The sequence below is a fragment of the Histoplasma capsulatum genome (genome assembly GCF_000150115.1).
Source record: "Histoplasma capsulatum G186AR genomic scaffold supercont2.5, whole genome shotgun sequence".
NCBI classification, from domain to species: domain Eukaryota; kingdom Fungi; phylum Ascomycota; class Eurotiomycetes; order Onygenales; family Ajellomycetaceae; genus Histoplasma; species Histoplasma capsulatum.
Genome location: NW_025544805.1, coordinates 1,066,964 through 1,085,734, shown reverse-complemented (window position 1 = coordinate 1,085,734; position 18,771 = coordinate 1,066,964). Strand labels below are relative to the sequence as shown.

The following is an 18,771-nucleotide window of genomic DNA, read 5'->3' as shown; positions in this document are numbered from 1 at the left end:
ATTGTGAAAACATCCGGACAACTCCTTTTTGGACTTTACATCATTTTCTATCAATACATAATACAACTCTTAAACAGCATGCGCTGGAGGAGTTCAAACGATCGTCACGTAGCCAGGTTGCCTTTAAATTCAGGAGCTAGAAGTGAGGATAAAAGAAAATATGGCACGGCTTCTCCCCTACCTACTTTGCACGCAGCGTAAAGAATGTCTCTCCCAATTGGGCAATTTTGACAACTATTGTTTTTGATCATTCTATTCCTTATTGGCAAATTTTCGGCCAAGTGGTTCGAATGATGAGATACGGCTTATAACATCTCGTGGACATAAAAAGAAAGTTCTTCATTTCTATGGTTTGGCTGCTGCAGACATCCTTTCATTTCACTCAGTTGCGTCGAGACTTGAGGGCCCGGACTTTAGTTGCTGCTTCATTAGTCTAGCAGTGTAACCACGATTTCTCCAACGATTTCTGTAGAAGGGGTTGAGCTGACTCGTTTTCTCGCCAGTGAGTTGTTGGGAGTCCTCTTTTGGAGGAACTCATTTTGTTTTACTGACGTCAATAGCATACGCGGGTACACGGCACAGGATTTTACTCTGATCAACTGAGATAAAATTGAGAATCAGATATCCCAAGGCCATTCGAAATCAATGATCGCCCTCTGCTCATAGTCCATAGATACATTGGGTGGGGAAATTACATCGTAGGTCCGCCCAAACATCCGCAGTTTGTCTTTTCTTTTTCTATGCTTTGCAGCCAATCCCCACACAGACACCCTAGTCACCGGGAGTGTCCCATAGCGCTTCCGCGTTTCCAATTACGTTCCACATCTGTGCGTTTTGCCTGTCAGCCTAGCCTGGACCTCCCTCCTTGGCAGTTTGGCATCTCGAAGGCGTGCTCAGATCCATGTTTCACATTCGTCCATTGTCGATTCTTGAAAAAAAAAGCAAAAAAAGAGAATAAGAGGTCAAAAAAGATATCGGATCTCTCCTGCCTTTCCCATTTTCCGCGGGGGTGACTCCTCCGCTATCGGTGAGTGTCTGTCTGCCCTTGGGGGCGGAGGAAAACTTTTCCACAAGAGACATTTTATGGAGACAGGAAGTAGGACAAGGAGAGAGCCATTGCTTTCCCTCATTAACCTCGAGTCTCCACTAGCTTCCGAAGAAGAGCGGAACAGTCAGCTCGGAACTTTGGGAGTTGGAAGCAGCCTCAATCTTTTCACATATCTCTGTTGATTTGTCCAGGGGCCCAGTTAAGAATATCAGCCCAATCAACAATTAACTAAATGGCGTCATTCAGATAACCCAACCAACTGGCGTCCCACTTACTTTTGATATAAAGTAGTGGAGAAAATCAGGCCCTTAGGGGCGATTTCGTCATTAGTTCCCAACCGCGTGGGAGAGGCCAGGAGCCATAAACTCCTCACCAGACCAAGAGACTTGACTTCCGGCACCGCTCCCCGCCTCATCCACATCGAAGCTAGCGGAATAGCACAAAAACCACTGTTCCGCCTGAGTACGTGCCGACCATGTAGTAGCTGTATACACAGTGTACTTACAAAGGTCCACAGACAGAAAACCCCAGCGTCGCTAACAGCGCCATGACCTGGTATGTGCACAGGCCACAAAATGAGCTTGGCGGGGTGTGTTCAAACGCTCACTAACCCTATTTGTGAGAGAAGTTGAAGTGCACCCAGTGTAGGACTTGTGACCGCACGGGTGTGGCACTCTCTCTGATAAGCATTCAACTAGCATTGATGGTTTCATACTACTTTGTTGTCTCTTGAACAACAAGTTTGTCCCATTTTCTCCTCTCCTTCTGTTTCTATTCTATCCTATTGGGAGGGGCTTGTGCTTGAAGCATTGGGATGAGATGAAACTGGGACGGAGATTTGTTATCCCGCTCCATCCCGCTCCATACTTCAATGATACATTCTGCCCCATCCCATTTCGTCCCTTGGGACAGACTTGTGCTTGAAGAACGAGACGGGATGGAGCTGGGGCAGGATGGCAGGTCTACGAGTCAGTGACAACCGTGCCAGCACGTTCTTTCTTCTTTCTCACTCTCTCACATACAACCGGCGTAAATTTCGTCGCGTGATTCAAGCGTTCGAAGCACCATGTGAACATCAACACGTTTTCCTTGCTTTAAATGACCAAGCTATTACTGTGGCTGTGCTGTTTTGCAATATTCTAAAACTTCAATGATTTCTTTTTGTTAGCTTTATCTGTCGTCACCCCAAATCACATGTTAACATGGGAAAGAGATACCCTCAGGGTCAACCCACGTCGCTCAGCCAGCATTGCTACCATGAATGCAGAGCCTGCGCGTTCAATCCCGCAACGTACAGCGGAGGCAGAGCCTTCAGAGATATCAACAATACCAGGAAGTTCTGAGTCACGGGTTAACAATGCCAGTGAGCATATTGGTCGCTATGTCCCTGGACAGCATCTAAAACTGGACATAAATCAATACCTCTTTAAATGCCTTCCTTGATTGGCTCCCAGAGGAAGGGGTTGATTCTCTTATTCATGATGTGGAGGGTTGCGGAGATGATGACCAGTGCCTTGATGATGTCTCTGAAAATCTGGCATTCTGCACTCTTGCATCCTAGTAAGCCGACCATGTTTACTAATTATCAACCTTTTTACTTAGTTGGCGTAACTATATGTATATAAATGCTGATTCTTCACTGTAGTGAAGGCTTTAAGCAAGACAACCTCAGTTGGCTCGCTCTCCAATCTTCAAGTGTAGGGAAAGCGCAGAGATTGTTGCTGCAAGCTTGCCTGAACCCCAAGTCACGAACAGCTCTTTTTCGTGAGATGTGCCTTCGCCGAGATGATCATTGCTGTGTAATCACACAACAGATTGATATCAACCACTAGTTGAGTCTTAAACAGCCTCCAGCTGTTATGTACGGAGATGTAGAGGACGCACATATTATACCCTTTGCTTATGCTGGTTGGCAAAATGATTCGGCACACCTCTTCATCGAAACACCCCATTTCTTTGAAGCAACATGCTAATATAATACACGGTGGAACGGATGCTTCAAGGATATGGGAATGCATGTGGTATGTGTGAAGTCAATAGATCGTATTACGCAAGAGTGGGAAGACATTAAGGAAAGCGATTGTGGGCATGGTTACTTGAGGGAAGATGGGAAGTCTGATGTTTCGAGATTTCTGAAAAGTTTGCTTCTCTGGGCAAAATGGCACCTGGGGTAATGTGAAGGCGAGATTTTCTGTGTGTATTTCGATGATCTGATATGATATCCAACCTGCCCGGTTAGATTTTGCGTGAAATCGGTTTGTCCGGAGCCTGGAATTCATAACTGGAAGGATGTGCAGGTGCGAATGCACGTGTACAATATCAAATATGCAATCTTGGACGATGCCACTTTTCATCTCTTTGAACAGTGTGTGTGACTTGTGGCTGTACAGGCCGTTCAAATTATTATAAAGTACTACATAAGGAGGACTGGGCGCTGAGGATGACGGGACTGCATTCGTGGTTTTCAAAGATACATTAATAATCGTATAACTATGTTGGTATCAGAGAGATTTGCATGTAATATGTCTTCTTAATTCTTATCGGATCATGTAGATCGCGTCCAAATCAACGTCATATTAACTTCTCATTGGAAATTTCTCCCACCGGAAGAAAATAAAGCTCTCAAGTCGGTCATATATGTCCAAAATATTCATTTGCATGATCCATCATCTCAGCATCCTATGGTCATCCCACTTTTGCCCCGTCTGTTAGTTTTCGCACCATGTCTGTCTGCTACACATATCCTCTATTCCCGTTACTAGCTCATTCCCGACCCGACCCAGCCCATGACGCAAATCCTCCTTTAGCTCCTTGTCCGCTTTTGTCGACTACGTACAAAGACTAAATTTAGGAGAGGAGGAGAAAATGAGGTAGTAATAAAAATAAGAAAAATAAATAAACCACATAAATAAAAGAAGAACACCGTATAACAGCCCAAAAGGAAAGAAATTGAAAAAGAAATCAAAAAAGCGGAAAAGGGGAAGGAGGCTAAAATGAAGAAATTTGTTGTTGGCGATGATGCGAGCGGTATGGTATGATAAAACATCAAGATCTCATGATTTCCTCTTTTTTTTAACATTATCGCAGCTGCTGGTTTCTTATTTCGTGTCCATGGCTGTCGCCAGATAGATATATATAATAAAGTAAATAACAATAATAACCTAGCCACTGAATTTGAAGCGGGCAGCTTCCAGCCTACCCAACCCTTCTCGCGGGGCTACATTTCTCCGTCGATACGAGTTTGTAAAATCTGTAAGAGAGGAAGATATATAAATCATCAGACATGATGTGACTAAGGATACGCGAGGATGGCAATTGACAATTATAATAGGTATCCGCCCCACCCTTGGCCAAAAGGAAAAAAGAAAAGATCAACGAACCTTGTAAAACAACCCTTGTCTTCCGAACATCACCTTGATAAATCCTCTCAGACAACGACTTCATAAGTCGTTCACTTTCGCCAGGCTTCAACGTGCCGGGGGGGAGCATGTGCACAGTCGCCTCCACCCAGTTCGCTGTCTCCTGCGGCATCAGTTCAAACAGCGACATTAGTACCCCCGAGGCATCGGGAAAACAGTCGTCGGGGAAACTGAACATCATCCCTGTCAGCACTCTCTGGACGAGAACCGCACCCTGTGACGTTATCAATTGCTTCACAGAAGCTTGGACCTCGGGAGGGTTGGTAAATGGTTCGCCATCTGGGCCCGCGAATTCAGATATCGATGGCTTGTCGGTCCCAAAGCTAAGCACGTCGCGACAGTAGTGAAGGACTGCTCTTAATGGGTCCACTTGCTGGAGTGTAAGTGCGCTTAGTGAGGCGGAGAAAATGGGTGCTGCTAGGGGAGAGATTAGAGATTTTTTAGGATAATAGCGCACTGCGTCAGTTAGGAGGCGGAAGAAATCTTCGATCACTGTTTTATAACGATATGGTTAGGATATTATAATACAGCAAACGATGGGAGGGCTGTATTCCTTGGGGAGGATTATCTTACTATCAGGGAGATGATGGGGAGGTAAGTCATTAAGTATTCTAAGGAAAAGCACAACTTGTTGTTCGAAGAATTGGTATACCGCGTCACTTGTCGATTGTTCGACATATTCCGCCCCTTCCGAGAATTCTCGAATGACCGCATCTGTGGCCCATAGGAAGCAGCCTTCTTTGGATGCTTCGAATCCTGCTGATATGCTTTGCGCCAAGCTCGGCAGGAGAGGAGTCATCGCATTGCGGTAGGATATGATCATATGCCGCCAGCATCGGCATACCCGCTCCAATATTGGGATGGACTTTGTAAAATTCAATACGATGGTATTTAGAACGGGAAGGATCTCTTCGCAGTATGTGACTCCGGGATTTTGGGTTCCGGGGCCGACGTAGGGAGAGACAATTTGGATGAAAATGGTGATCAGCTGGAGGTGATCTGTAAGGGGACAAAAAAGTCAGTCGTAAGTTCTCATAGTCGTAGAGGTTAACATGACACAACTAACCTGCAACCGCCTTCTGGCCAGCATCATCTTTAGCCTGGTTGGCGAGATTCATGATTCTATTCATGATGGGATCGCAGAATAATTTTAGCGTTTCATATATTTTATCAACTGGTTGGACAGCAACTACAGCAGCCACCCCCTCCGTAACTTCTTCTTGGCTCGACGGTTTCAGGTTGTCAATGACCGACTCGTAAAAGGAATGCAGCTGTGGAATATGGCCACCAAGAAGTTTCTGACAATCAGTGCCAAGGAACTTGAACGCGAGAGCTGCCGCCTGAACGACCTCCTGGGATTTGTGCTGGAAACCGGAAATGACATAATTCAATTGGGCTTCGAGAGTCTCAGGGTGTTGAGCTGTCCATTCCGTGTATCGACCAAGAGCCATGATAGCCTGGAACCGCACTTTGTCTTGATCGGGTATTTGGACGATGAGAGGGATAATTTGCGGTAATACCGTGCTCTCTTCGGGCTCGACCATCCGTCCCATCGCTCTCATACTAAAGAGTGGCGCTTCTAGCTCTTGCCAATGTGGTACATGATCATGTGTAGCTTGCGAAGCGTATTTGGCGACCCACGCTTGAATCAGGCTATATGATTTCCCGAGGCATTCGGTAACGCCAATAACAGCACAGCAATCTTTAAGAACATCACCCATAGCGTGACGGAACTCGCGGAATCTCTCTTCTTGCTCGCGATCTCCATTAAATAGGTCGGCCCGCTCGTCATCCGGGGAAGGGAATTCCAGGTGTCTAATCATAATATCAACAAGTTTCGAGAATAAGTCTGCAAGGGCCGTTCTCGCCCCCATATACCGTTCAAGCGTGAGGTACTGTTTAAGCTCGTACCAAAAGACAAAAGTGATGGAAATGGCATCCCGCTCCATATCGACAGCACAGCACTCTAGAACGGTTTCAACTAAACTTCTGAACTCAGCAGGCAAACGGGCAATCAGGACTACCCATGCTTCGCCAGCTTCAGCAAAAAGTCTAGTCAATCCTCTGAGCATGTCAGGGTCCTCTTCCTCCGTGGCCTCCCTAATTTTGGGTCTCAGGGCAATTATCCTTGGATACAGCTTTTGGATAATAGACATTGAGTCATCAACCTCAAGTGTGTCCCTATAGATTGTACATATCGTATCCACAGCAGCTTCGAACGAGCGGGGATCAGAAAGGCCCTTGAAAATTATGTCCAGAAGGGGAGAGTTGACGATTTGGGAAGATGGAATTTCACGCATCCAGGAGGTAATGCATTCCAGTAGCTGTGGATTTGTTGCGGCAGATTCTATTTAATCGAGTGTCTTGTCAGCGGCTTATACGGGACAAAGTGACGAAAAGGTGTAGGGGTAACGGATGTAAACATGTTTCTTACCAGAAGACTGCGCATATTGCACTAGGAGACTTAAAACTTGATCCGCGTTGTTCTCCAATAGTTCTGCTGTCCTTGTAGAAAGTTCCTCTTCCTAAGTGTTTTGATGATGGATTAGATTCTAGACTATGGCCGAAAGGGAGAGATGTCGTAGCTGAATATGTTCTTGCTGCGCAATAAAGGCGGAGATTGATTGGATGGATTTAGATGGTAACTCGGCCGCACATACAGTCAGGTTGATTTTTCGTCCTTCTGTGACCTCCTCGGGCAGAATTTTGAGGAATTCCAAAACACAGTCTCCTCCCTCACTTCCCACAGCTGAGCCGACGGTTGCGAGGACATCCTTCCATGCTGTCATCTGGATAGCGAGGCTAGCTAAACAAACACACAGCTGGGTCCTTATCGGTTTTGGCCCCGAGCTATAAGCGACTAGAAGGGAGAGAACGGAGTCTCTCAGAGCCGCCAAGGACTCATCCGGGAGTTGATCTAGGTCATAGGTGATCTATTGGAAAAATTATCGATCAGCGGGGTTGTGCAGAGCGCAAAAGGAATGCTGGAATGTGAAGACCATGGTCATACTTTTCCCTTCAGCGTGGTAGCTGCGAAGAGCTTTGCTTCAACGGGTATCTCTGAGGATTGTAATAACGCATGCGTTGTTGTCCAAGCTTCGACCTAAGTAAAAGATGGGTTGGAGTCAGAACGAGGTAAGTTCGGGCGTTTACCTGAAAAGTGAGTCCGGGAAGGAGGATATTCTCACTGATTTTTGGAATTTCTCTAGGAATTCATGCGCATGGGTCTTTTCTGATCGAGTGACATTGCCTTGCATTGTAGCAACGGCAGCTAGGACAGGCGCAAAGGCCTGCCCCGCGCCGTTCTCTTTGGATGCCATAGTGGGATGTGGGCGATTAAAGTGAAGGTCGGGTAGCAATGTGAAGGATCGATGTACACGCTGGATCAGGTCAGCCAGGCTGAGAGGATGGATAGCGACTGGGAAAACTCATGAATCAAGCCAGCTCAAAACAAGGAAATCAGTAATGGTGGATATTTCATATTAAAGAAACGGGGTTGGGCGGTGGTTCACAGTGGTTGTTGTGGTGAGGGCAGAAAAAAAGACTTTGGCAGACGACAGGGACACTGGAGCAGATTTTAGCCGCATAGGCATGCATCACCAGAACAACCGCCTGGGGAGTTAAATATCACACTGCAACAACCACCGAACATTCTACTCTTCCACTCACTCGATCACTACCTCAGCGTCTTCCCGACATTTACTCTCTCCTCGCGCAGCTTAAATACTCCCTCTCTCAGCCATCGGTTGACAACATATCTAATATTACCGCGCAATCCCTCCAGTCTCACGCACAATGACAGGCAGAGGTGGAGGTGCAGGTCGAAAGACCCTTCTGGCTCCAATCCATTTTATTTTCAAACTCCTACAGCAGAGATCCGTTGTTTCAATATGGCTCTATGAACAGCTGGCGATCCGGATAGAAGGGAAAATTCGGGTTCGTTTTCTCTATTTGCTCTTTTGCCGTGCATACTCAATTTTCCCCCATGTTCTATTTTATAACATATCGCCATTGAAAAAGAGGCTAACACTTATTCATCTTTTGTACAAAAGGGATTCGACGAGTTTATGAACCTGGTCGTCGATGACGCGGTCGAAGTTCGTTTGGCAACGAAAACAGAGGATGAAAAACGCAGACAACTTGGTATGAGAGATTACGATTACCCATTCGTTGAGGCGCTCGCTTCGTTATCTACACAACGCTTACCTACCGTGCAGGTCAAATTTTACTCAAAGGCGACAACGTTTCGTTGATCCAGGCGCTTCAATGAAATTGCAAAAGCGGATGGTCGAATTATACGGTGACTTTGGGACAGAACAGGCGTTAGGATGTTTATTTGCTGCTATCTGATTCACACACAAAAGAGAAGCTGATGCAGTTGGGGCATGGTCTTATGGCGACTTTGAAAAGAAATGAATTCTACTGTTTTTGCTGGCTGCTTGAAGTGAGAATGCGCCCGTTTCCAACGATGAGGGCATCCACGGAACAGTCGTGATCAGCGATTGGTATCTTCTTCCCAGAGGGAAGAAGCTGCTCGGTAAGGGCCAAGGCGACTGAAATGAGCCAGAGTGGGAAAGCAATACAGTTAGCAAGGGAGTCAGTGATATTGATGACCACGAATAATTTTTTTTAAGATGTTCATTTCCTGTTGAGTTGGATAGCTTCCTTACCGAGATGTGGTTTCCGCATGCCTGCTTTATTTTCTTCTCCACCATTTTGCTTATTACCCATCAATCGATTGATGAAATGGTCATAATACCCCTTGCCGTGTCCCAATCTTTGCAACTGTTCGTCAAAAGCTAGCCCGGGCATAACAACCAAATCCAATCCTGAACTTTCGTTGACGGTTGCGGGTGACTCTGATTCTGTCATCGTGCTACCTGATTGAGTGGTTACTCCAGCGGGGATACCGTACCCACCCAAACAATTCCTCCGACTGCCAATTGTATCCGCATCTAGTGTCGGGATACCCCATCTATCGGCTTGTAGGGATTCATAGTCTTCAAGAGAGCGTAGCGCTAGCATTTCCATGACCGAGGAACGACCCTGTGTTGCCGCTGCGGCTGGGTCCGATTGGTAGAGATAAGGGACGTATACTTGCTTGCCTCGGCTAAAAGCATCACGAACAATTTCGATTGTTGAGATTTCACCAGAGGGCATTGAGAGATAGACACTGAGCCTTTTGGCTGCGTGGTATTCAGGGAGTGCCAGTAGATTTGTCGTGACGATCGATGCTGGTATATAATGACCAAGTAAGTACCACAGCAAATGAAAGGCGGGGAGCTAGGTGAGCGAGCGGGGTTGCTGACATTGTGCCATTACGGACTCTTTGGATACTTCTGAGAGTATTCTCCGAAGCTTTTTGCGTAGTTCCTTCTTGGCTGTTTGCAGAGTAGCCATGGCGATATGTACGTATATATATATAAGGATACTCGAGTAAGTTAATACGATAGTTAAGTGGAATGTTTGCGCTCTGGGGAGGAGTAGAAATCTGGTGAATATCTCTTCGGGTTCTTTTTACTTACACTATACTGTGTAATGGAGGATTCGACTGTTTGAGTACTATCTATATAAAATACTCCAGCTGCGTCTAAATATTTGTTGTGGATGAAGCAATATCCCCGCCGCAACCACTGGACAAGAGATCAAATAGTCGAAAAAATAGCCGCAGAATACGAATCTGGCTTGGCCTTCCCACTAAAGAACAGCACTAACTGATGAACACTCCAAAATAGCCGCTATCGGGTGTTTATCGCGGATGATATCAGTGGCGGATATCTGTTGATATGCATATAAAAGTCAATGTTCTTGGATTCCCTTGCGATGACGTTGTACCATCAAGTATATTACCCCTTTGTGGTGTAAATGGTCTCTCCGTTTAAAAAAAATTTCAAAACGAGCAGGTTCATTGTTATTTACGCAGCATATCGGTCAGGTACGTTGTTAAATAATGGTCGAAATATGGCGTACGTGAACCAGTACCGTAGAACTTGCTGCGAGAACAAACTTTCGACACATCGTGAACTCTTCCCTCCTCGTTCCGCTTCTCCACGCAAAGCTACATAAATACACACGCCACAACCAACTCTCCAGCCCAATCCAATCCAAGTAGACTATCTTCTGCTTCTGCTTCCTGGTGTTTCACTCTTCACTTCCCCAACTCGCCAATCTCCCATCCCCATGTTCCAACCTCGCAGGCAGCCATGGAAACCATGATGTTGGCTGCGTTGCCTCTACTATTCCTCTCCTCCTGCTTGCCTGCTTTCGTCATTGCTCAAGGTCCGGCGGATCCGCGACTAACAGGCACTTGGACGACCAAGTCAATGAAGGTCTTTACAGGCAGCGTACGTGCATTGCTATCATATATGTTTGGGATTTCGCGAAGGAAACAAGGGAAAAGAAACAGAACTCTCTGCTGACGATTTACGGCCGTCGTTTCTTTGGTAAAACGCTGCAGGCATTTTACGATCCAATAAAAGATCGATTGAAGGAGCCGTCGCTTACAGGTATCTCATACTCATTCACCGCAGATGGGTTCTACGAAGAGGCATATTTTCGCGCGGTTTCTAATCGTCAGTCACCACATCTCCGTGTATCCCATCATCCAGCAGAGCTGACATTATTTCTGTTGCATCTTATTAGCTACCACACCAGAATGCCCTTCGGGGATAATGCAATTTCAACACGGAACCTATAGAGTAGAACCCAATGGGTCTATGATCCTGACCCCGTTTGACTCAGATGGTCGCCAATTGATCTCCAACCGCTGTGCTGGCAAATATGCGGAGTATACGCGATATACCCAAAAGGAGGTCTTCCAGGTAAAGAAGGGAAATCCCAAAGATAGAAAATAGAAATAGAAAATTTTCATAAACGGAAGACTTGCTAACGATCGAACTTCAGAGATACGAAATCCTAATAGATCCGTATAATCGAGTCGAACGCCTTAATATGTTCCAATTTGATGGCTCCCCTTTGAACCCCATGTATCTCGCGTTTCGACAACCGCAGATGCACCCGACACACACGCTGAATCCGATACATACCACTAAGGGAGCTCCTAGAGCGACAGCGATCAGCGAACGGAAAGCTAACGCGAAGAAAGCAAAACGCTCTGAAGCAAAAGCAGCAGAATTTGAGTTCGCCCAATCGCCGTTAAGCAAGAACTCATTCGTCAAGAGGATGAACTACTATCATTCGAGAATGGAAAAGCTGTCGGGCACAGATAAATTGTGGTGGATAGGGTTAATTATGACGTCTGTTGGCAGCCTCGCCCTGATCTATAGATGAGGATGATTTGCATACCATGTTATACCGTTTTTTCGTGCTGTGCCTCGTTTTCTGTCTTTCATGTTCCCTTGGGTCTATATTGTTTCTTATAGCGCCTAATGCCCATGCTGTGTCTTTGCCCTCCTTGATTTCTTTCTGCGTCATTATTATGGGTCTGGCTTGCTGAAGGGCCGTCTTGGGTTATACAAGGCGTTTGTGACTGGTAAAACGGGGCACCAGCTTTGTATTTCACATACGTATATATGGACAGGGCATATGTGCTGTCACTTCATTGTCTCTAAACTGCGCGTCTAATAGTACAGCTAGCTAAATAAATCGAGGATTGATCGTGTGTCGATTGATTCGCTTACTTCGCAGACATTATGCATTTATTTTTCTCCGGCCAGATGTCAAAATTGTAACCTACATGAGGAAAGGGAAAATCTATCATTCAATATCATCATCGTAAATAAGGGCAACTTCCATCCTGGGAGGATCAAAATAATCAAAATACAACGTAAATACAACCTCGCGGTCGTGTCATCTTCCAGTGCTCTCGCCGTTCCACACGCCCTGTTTGAGTTGAGAAATGGCGAGCCATACTGTATGCCTATTTCCGCGTTCAACCAATCCACCTAACTCTAGAGAATAAAGGGATGGAGCGGAGAAGAAACAAACGCCGTAAAATTTCCCAATAATGATAATGCAAACACGCTCTCTCATGTTCCCTACAATTCCCTCCACTCCCTAAGATATCAGCTCCTTCGCGATCTTTGAGACCTGCCCTACTTGAACTGGCTTTCCTTCCAACGAACCCCCACGTCCCACAAGTGCCTTTATGACAAGTCCTATAACAGGCTTTTGCCCAGAATCCTGCATCTTCTTAATAGCCCTCGAGACAGCAGCTCGGACTTCCTCAACGCTCATCGTTTCCACCTGGCTAGCATATCCTTTCAGAACTGCTAGTTCATTATCAGCGCTCTCGCTCAGGTCAGTTCGTCCCGCGTCCATGTATTCGCCTTTGGCATCTTTTAACGCCGCCGTGCGCTTGTTTATTAGGTTTAGGAGTTGGATATCGGTTTTAATGGGCGACGACGTCTTTGCGGCATTGTTTGTTTCTGATATTATTGCGCGGAGGACGTTCAGTCTGTTCACATAGAGTTAATGTAGGAGAACCGGAGATTGCAATTTCAGCTATTCACGCACCTCGCGGTGTCCTTCGCCCTCAAGGCATCCTTCAGGTCTGATTTAATTTTAAAGAGTAATGGGGGAGCTGTTGGGGTAGCTGTAGAGTTGTGCCGGACGACGCGTCGAAGGCACTGCTGGGGCCCGGGTCTGACTGATCGGAACATTTGTTTGGATTATGTAGAGAAATATGTAGGGAATCAGATATACTATGTTATAATCTGAAAGTCAGCATATATATAGTGCAATTGGGCAGAATTATCTGAGATAACAGGAGCACTGGTTGAGTGCTTTTGGGTCGAGGAGTTGATTGGTCTGTGCACGCTCCCTTGTTTTTTTGTGTTTTTGAGCTTGTGTTGAATCCACCGTTTAAAGGACGTCTCTCCACGCAGCTGGCCTTACACGTCTCCCACGAGGTAACCAGCATAATTTGCCTTTCTCTTTTGCTGCCGCTATTCTGGCTTATTTGCAGTGTCGCATCTTCTGGCACGCCATCCTTTTTCCAGAGCAGGGAGGCCATTCTACCAGCTTCATGCGCCGACGCATGTTTAAACAATGACCGCCCCCCCTCTTACTCCTCAAAGACCTCTACCAGGCACCTATTTCCAGACTCCAGCTCACCCTAATTTCAATGGGCCTCTCTTTCAATCTTCTACCATGTCTGGTGGCGGCGGCCTACCCACAACTGCCGCCGCACTTCCGCCCCAGCCTCTTCGTGCAAGACTCCCAATGACAACGGTCAAGAGCAGAGCAGAAAACCTGAACCCACGACAACGAGCAGCGCTGACAATAGATGAGGCGTTGGCGCAGGAGTCGCGATACCCAGATTTAGACAGTTATTTATCTCGTATGTACAGACAAAATTACCTGGTGTTGTGGGAAATTGCGCTGGCATAATTCAGAAGGCTAATCACAGAAACGATGTATGTAGAGGGATTTTCCTCCGATTATGATATTCCCACATCGGCATCGTGGGCGCCATTTCAAAAAGTTAAGATGTACAATATACCGGACCAGATTTTCGATCAATACAATCGGGCTCAGGTATCGACAAATATGGGCCTTTTTGCAGAACTGAATCATGCCTGGGTTACTATCGACAATGCGCTGTATCTCTGGGAGTATACGCATCCCAACCCGCAGTTGGTGGGATTTGAGAGCCAGCCGAATAGTATAAACGCTGTTAAGTTAGCTCGCCCTCGGCCAGGCGTTTTCCTCCCGTCAATTTCACATGTTCTTGTTATCTCTACTACTGCAGAGGTGTTAATCTTGGGCCTGGGATGTGAGACGTCCGCTTCAGGAACAAAGACAGTAACCCTCTATCAAACTGGGATGGCTACATCGATTCGAGGGTTGGACATCAACGTAATTACATCATCAAACTCGACTGGGAGGATATTTTTTGCGGGGTCTGCCGACAACGACGTATATGAGCTCACATATCAACAAGAAGAGCGATGGTTCCAGGGTCGGTGCGGGAAAGTGAACCATACGAGCAAGAGTTTTGCCGCCTTCACCCCGTCCATTATTCTAAGTCATAAACCGACGGAATTTGTTGAGCAACTGGTGGTTGATGATAGCCGAAACCTGTTATACACCCTTTCCTCGAACTCGTCTATCCGGGTATTCCATCTGAAGCCTGATGGAACTGTCAATCTTACAATTACAAAGCGTGCTATTGACATATACTCAAACCTTGGCCATATTATCAGCTCTAACGAAACGCTCAACCCTGGCGTTAAGATAGTTTCTATCAGTCCTATCCCAGCTGCAGAGGCTTCTAGATATCATCTGATGGCAGTCACCGCGACGGGCTATAGGATATATCTCAGCGCTACCGGGTCATATAGCTGGTCCGCAACTCCGACTGCGACCAATGCTCCGACCAGCATGCAAGCTCACCATGTGAGGACACCACCTTCTGACAACCCTGCAAGCCAATTACCTCAAGGACGTGGGGTTGTTGGGCCGCCATATCAGGTCTTGCCGGGAGCAAAACTTGCCATCCACTCACTTGACCCTACTAGATCTGCTCAACGATTCCCTCCTGGTTACTTTTTCTGCTTTACGTCAAAAAACTCCACCAATAGAGCAGACACTCTTTTTATTTCGACTCCAGACTCTGGTCGTCTTTCACGACCTCAAGAGAGCGCACTCCCGATTAAACCTGGCGAAACCGCGATCTGGCTAACGCTTGGCAGTCGAGCAGAAGACATCGGGTTATGCACACCAGAATTCACTATGCAGCCGCAAGGAGGCTTTGGAAATGAGCTGGCCGTTCAATTCGACAAGCCTGCTGCGGAAATTGCTGTTTTGACCAATACCGGTATTCACGTTATTCGAAGGCGGCGACTAGTGGATATCTTTGCATCACTAATACGGAGCGATAGCGGAGAAGAGGGCCTTGAGACTCAGGTAAAATCACTGATACGATTGTACGGCCGCAGTGAGACGCTCGCGACCGCTCTAGCAGTCGCCTGCGGTCAGGGAGTGGAACTCTCTGCGGATTCTCGCCTTTCTAAGATAAACGACCCCGACGTCCTTGAATTTGCGCGTAAGGTGTTTATTGAGTTTGGCGGGAAGCCGACCTTTAATGAGAATGCAGTTGCCGACAACTCCACTCCTGCGATTGATGCTGTCATCCCCTCACCACGCCATGCTGGTATTGCGCTCTACACTTCGCGCCTCTTGAGATCGATCTGGAAAACGGTGATTGCCAAGCAGAGTCGGACCCCAGCGGGAGGAGTCACCATTTCGCCATCTGTCGATACTTCGAAATTGCATTCAATTCAGAGAGATTTGTCCGCCCTTCAGGATTTCTTCCGGACGAACAAATCCTTTATTGAGGGATTGAGTGGGCCAGAGGCTCTCTCACGAGCTGTTACAAAACAAGATGAGATTGCGCTGCAAGGCGAGCATCGTGCCTTGCATTCCATGGTCCAGCTAGTCTCTGATACAATAGAAGGTATTTCGTTTGTTCTGGTCCTGTTCGATGAACAGGTTCACGAGATCATCGCGCTATTACCTGAGGAAACAAGGCAACGATTTTTAACGCTCACATTCGAGGAGTTATTCAGTAGCAGCAAGGGCCATGATGTTGCGAAAGAGCTTGTCAAGTCTATTGTTAATCGAAATATTGCTAAAGGCTCTAACGTTGAAACGGTTGCTGAAGCCTTACGGCGAAGATGTGGCACATTTTGCAGCGCAGAAGATGTCGTTATTTTCAAAGCTCAAGAACAACTCAAGAGAGCTACTGAAGCTGGTGGGAATTCCGAATTGGGTCGCAATTTGCTTAATGAGAGTTTAATCCTTTTTCGCCAAGTTTCTGAGAATCTGTCCATGGATTATCTCCAATCTGCGGTGGAACAATATATCCAGAACCAATTCTTTGCCGGTAGGTGCTATCGGTTGGTCTCCCGCTAAATGATTGGTGATCTGATTTTCTTTTTCTTCTTTTTTTCATAGGTGCGATACAACTGTGTCTGAGCGTTGCAGCCCATTCTGACAAGGCAAATCGTGCGCTTTCTTGGATTATGGATGGTCGTCCACCAGAGGTATTTCCCCAGTGCTATTTATTTGTTTCTACTTTTTGTCTAACTTTGATATGATATAGGATCCCCGACAAGCTAGTTATGAAGTTCGTCAACAGTGCTATGACCTAATCTACAAAATTATTCTCACAGTCGACGAACTTTCGGGCCAAGATCCTGGTTTTGTGGATGGGCAGTATACTGTTATTGCACGAAGAAAGAATGAAGTTTACGATGTGATCTCAAATTGCGAGGATGAGGTGTTCCTCACCAGCTTGTATGATTGGTACTTAGAGCGAGGTTGGAGCGAACGACTTCTTGAAGTTAAGACTCCTTTCGTCGTAACCTACCTTCAAAGAAAGTCCACCGAAGACCTATCACATGCAGATCTACTATGGAGGTATTACGGACAGTCAAGTCGATTTTACGATGCCGCATCAGTTCAGCTGCAGCTTGCCCAGAGCTCATTTTCACTCCCCCTGAGTAGACGGATTGAGTATCTCGGCCAAGCCAGGGCAAATGCGTCTGTTTTCACACCAAACGTATCACGAGCATCGAGGCAAAGGCTAATTCAGGAGATTTCGACCTTGATTGATATAGCCAATGTACAAGACGACCTTCTGCAGAGGCTTAAGGAAGAAACTAGGATTGCTCCAGAGCGCAAAGCTACAGTTCTGCAAGAGGTAGATGGTGAGATTATGGAACTCAATAAGGTATGGTTAAAGCCACTGACCCCCAGACATTATAACAAGTCTGAGGTTACTAACACAGATTCGCCCATTTTAGCTTTATAATATGTATGCTGACCCTGGTGGCTACTACGATGTTTGTCTTCAAATCATGCATCTCGCCAATTACCGCAACGCTTCCGACATCAAGGCATGCTGGCATAACCTAATCCAAGAAGTCCATGATGAGGCTTCAGCAAAAGGCGAACCGCTCCCCTATGAAGCCGTCATCGAAAAGATCCGAGGCCTCTCCGGCCGCCTCAGGATGTCAGACACTACATTCCCAATCCAGATCCTACTACCAATGCTTCAGCGCTACGTATTGGAACAGCAGCTAGGCGTTGGCCCGGACAGCTGGATCGTAGAACTCTTTCTCGATCTCCAAGTTTCACATGAACTCATCTACACCGTTCTCGAATCATTGTTCTACAACGACGAAGTGCCTTTCCATGGCAAGAACCGCCGGTATATCGGACGAGATCTGCTATACCTGATCGCCCGCTGGTTCCAGGAATCATTGCGTGTGGGAGCCGGGGCGTTTGGAAGTGATATCTTTGCTTCCCGCGTATCCGAGATGTTGCTGTTATTGCAACAGAGCGGGTTGGATGACGAGTCGGTCCAGGCATGTCGCGATTTGCGGGTTAAAATTGAGCGATCTCTCTAATGGCCTGGCCCAGGAGGACGCTAAAGTGATTCCGTGGCGCAACTGTGGCCCGTTAACTCTTGTAATACATTAACCATGGAAGTGGAAATCGCGATTCCAACCTGAAAATGGGTGTATACTGCTAGTTAGTGTTCTATGCATAGCGTTTTTGAATTTCAAATCGAAAACCTGTCTGCGTTAGCACGGTTGATTTTGTAAAATCGACTCTCCTTCCCGTTTATATCATTTACACCTAAGTTAACTCCTGATCTCGCCTCTTGGTTGTGATTTTGTTTCCCCTTTTTTTGTAGTTGTTTCCAAAGCCCTCCCCCTCACCTCGTTATTCATTTTACCCCCCCTGCGTCATATATTGCCCTTTACTTGTTTTATTTGTAGCGTTCGCTTTTGTCTCCTATTTTTTATCTCTTTTCATTTCTGTTGAATAAAGTAGATAGATATAAATGACGATAAAGAGATTGAGAGGGAAGGGCTACAAAAGGGACCTGCTAAAATGGCGCAAAGCCAACGAATCAACCTTTTTAATGGAATGCAAGAAGCAAATGCGATTGGATGCTTGTAATAAACAAAATAAAATAAATACAGAAAGACATGTATATACATTCGCCACAACGCCTCGCTCATTGCCTGGTAGAAGTATGGAGCTCGTATGATCGTATATGATGGAGCAAAAAAACGAAATATATCCCTCCCATAACCGTATGTACGTAGTCCCTCGATTTACGAGCTGACTATAACCCCCATATTTTCTGTAAATACACATACCGTTGTCACCCCCAGCGTGCTGCATTGTTTCGAGTTGGTCTTGCTATACAGTTGTATTTCATGGCTGTAGCGATTTGCAAGCCGACAATACTGTGTCATTATGGAATTTTTATCCACGAACAGTTCAGTTTCTAAAAACTGGCAGACTTTCGTCAATTGAAGCGAG

At 46.3% G+C, this 18,771-nt stretch overlaps 7 protein-coding genes across 7 annotated transcripts; 4 read left to right on the top strand and 3 right to left on the bottom strand.

Annotated features, from left to right (window-relative positions):
* Nucleotides 1-2,305: 2,305 nt before the first annotated feature.
* HCBG_04318 (uncharacterized protein) lies at nucleotides 2,306-3,893 on the top strand (the record flags this gene model as incomplete). Its single annotated transcript, XM_045431367.1, has 7 exons — nucleotides 2,306-2,411; nucleotides 2,503-2,608; nucleotides 2,694-2,812; nucleotides 3,089-3,218; nucleotides 3,288-3,415; nucleotides 3,602-3,772; nucleotides 3,811-3,893. 7 exons carry the CDS (start codon nucleotides 2,306-2,308, stop codon nucleotides 3,891-3,893), a joined length of 843 nt encoding a protein of 280 aa, XP_045287920.1.
* Nucleotides 3,894-4,079: 186 nt separating this feature from the next.
* On the bottom strand, nucleotides 4,080-7,922 carry HCBG_04317 (karyopherin; the record flags this gene model as incomplete). The annotated part of the gene is made up of 8 exons (XM_045431366.1): nucleotides 4,080-4,298; nucleotides 4,429-4,959; nucleotides 5,041-5,466; nucleotides 5,534-6,814; nucleotides 6,902-6,992; nucleotides 7,128-7,400; nucleotides 7,478-7,570; nucleotides 7,656-7,922. The coding sequence occupies 8 exons, from the start codon at nucleotides 7,785-7,787 to the stop codon at nucleotides 4,210-4,212; spliced, it is 2,916 nt and encodes a 971-aa protein (XP_045287919.1).
* Nucleotides 7,923-8,262: 340 nt separating this feature from the next.
* On the top strand, nucleotides 8,263-8,720 carry HCBG_04316 (mRNA splicing protein SME1; the record flags this gene model as incomplete). The annotated part of the gene is made up of 2 exons (XM_045431365.1): nucleotides 8,263-8,403; nucleotides 8,520-8,720. The coding sequence occupies 2 exons, from the start codon at nucleotides 8,263-8,265 to the stop codon at nucleotides 8,718-8,720; spliced, it is 342 nt and encodes a 113-aa protein (XP_045287918.1).
* A 385-nt stretch (nucleotides 8,721-9,105) lies between these two features.
* HCBG_04315 (MTHFS protein) lies at nucleotides 9,106-9,867 on the bottom strand (the record flags this gene model as incomplete). The annotated part of the gene is made up of 2 exons (XM_045431364.1): nucleotides 9,106-9,701; nucleotides 9,777-9,867. The coding sequence occupies 2 exons, from the start codon at nucleotides 9,865-9,867 to the stop codon at nucleotides 9,106-9,108; spliced, it is 687 nt and encodes a 228-aa protein (XP_045287917.1).
* Nucleotides 9,868-10,549: 682 nt separating this feature from the next.
* On the top strand, nucleotides 10,550-11,992 carry HCBG_04314 (uncharacterized protein; the record flags this gene model as incomplete). The annotated part of the gene is made up of 4 exons (XM_045431363.1): nucleotides 10,550-10,811; nucleotides 10,925-11,039; nucleotides 11,110-11,288; nucleotides 11,371-11,992. The coding sequence occupies 4 exons, from the start codon at nucleotides 10,671-10,673 to the stop codon at nucleotides 11,755-11,757; spliced, it is 822 nt and encodes a 273-aa protein (XP_045287916.1).
* Nucleotides 11,993-12,483: 491 nt separating this feature from the next.
* HCBG_04313 (uncharacterized protein) lies at nucleotides 12,484-13,088 on the bottom strand (the record flags this gene model as incomplete). Its single annotated transcript, XM_045431362.1, has 2 exons — nucleotides 12,484-12,883; nucleotides 12,943-13,088. The coding sequence occupies 2 exons, from the start codon at nucleotides 13,086-13,088 to the stop codon at nucleotides 12,484-12,486; spliced, it is 546 nt and encodes a 181-aa protein (XP_045287915.1).
* A 388-nt stretch (nucleotides 13,089-13,476) lies between these two features.
* HCBG_04312 (nucleoporin Nup157/170) lies at nucleotides 13,477-18,039 on the top strand (the record flags this gene model as incomplete). Its single annotated transcript, XM_045431361.1, has 5 exons — nucleotides 13,477-13,768; nucleotides 13,853-16,315; nucleotides 16,387-16,475; nucleotides 16,535-17,164; nucleotides 17,238-18,039. The coding sequence occupies 5 exons, from the start codon at nucleotides 13,477-13,479 to the stop codon at nucleotides 17,841-17,843; spliced, it is 4,080 nt and encodes a 1,359-aa protein (XP_045287914.1).
* Between the last annotated feature and the right edge of the window lie 732 nt (nucleotides 18,040-18,771).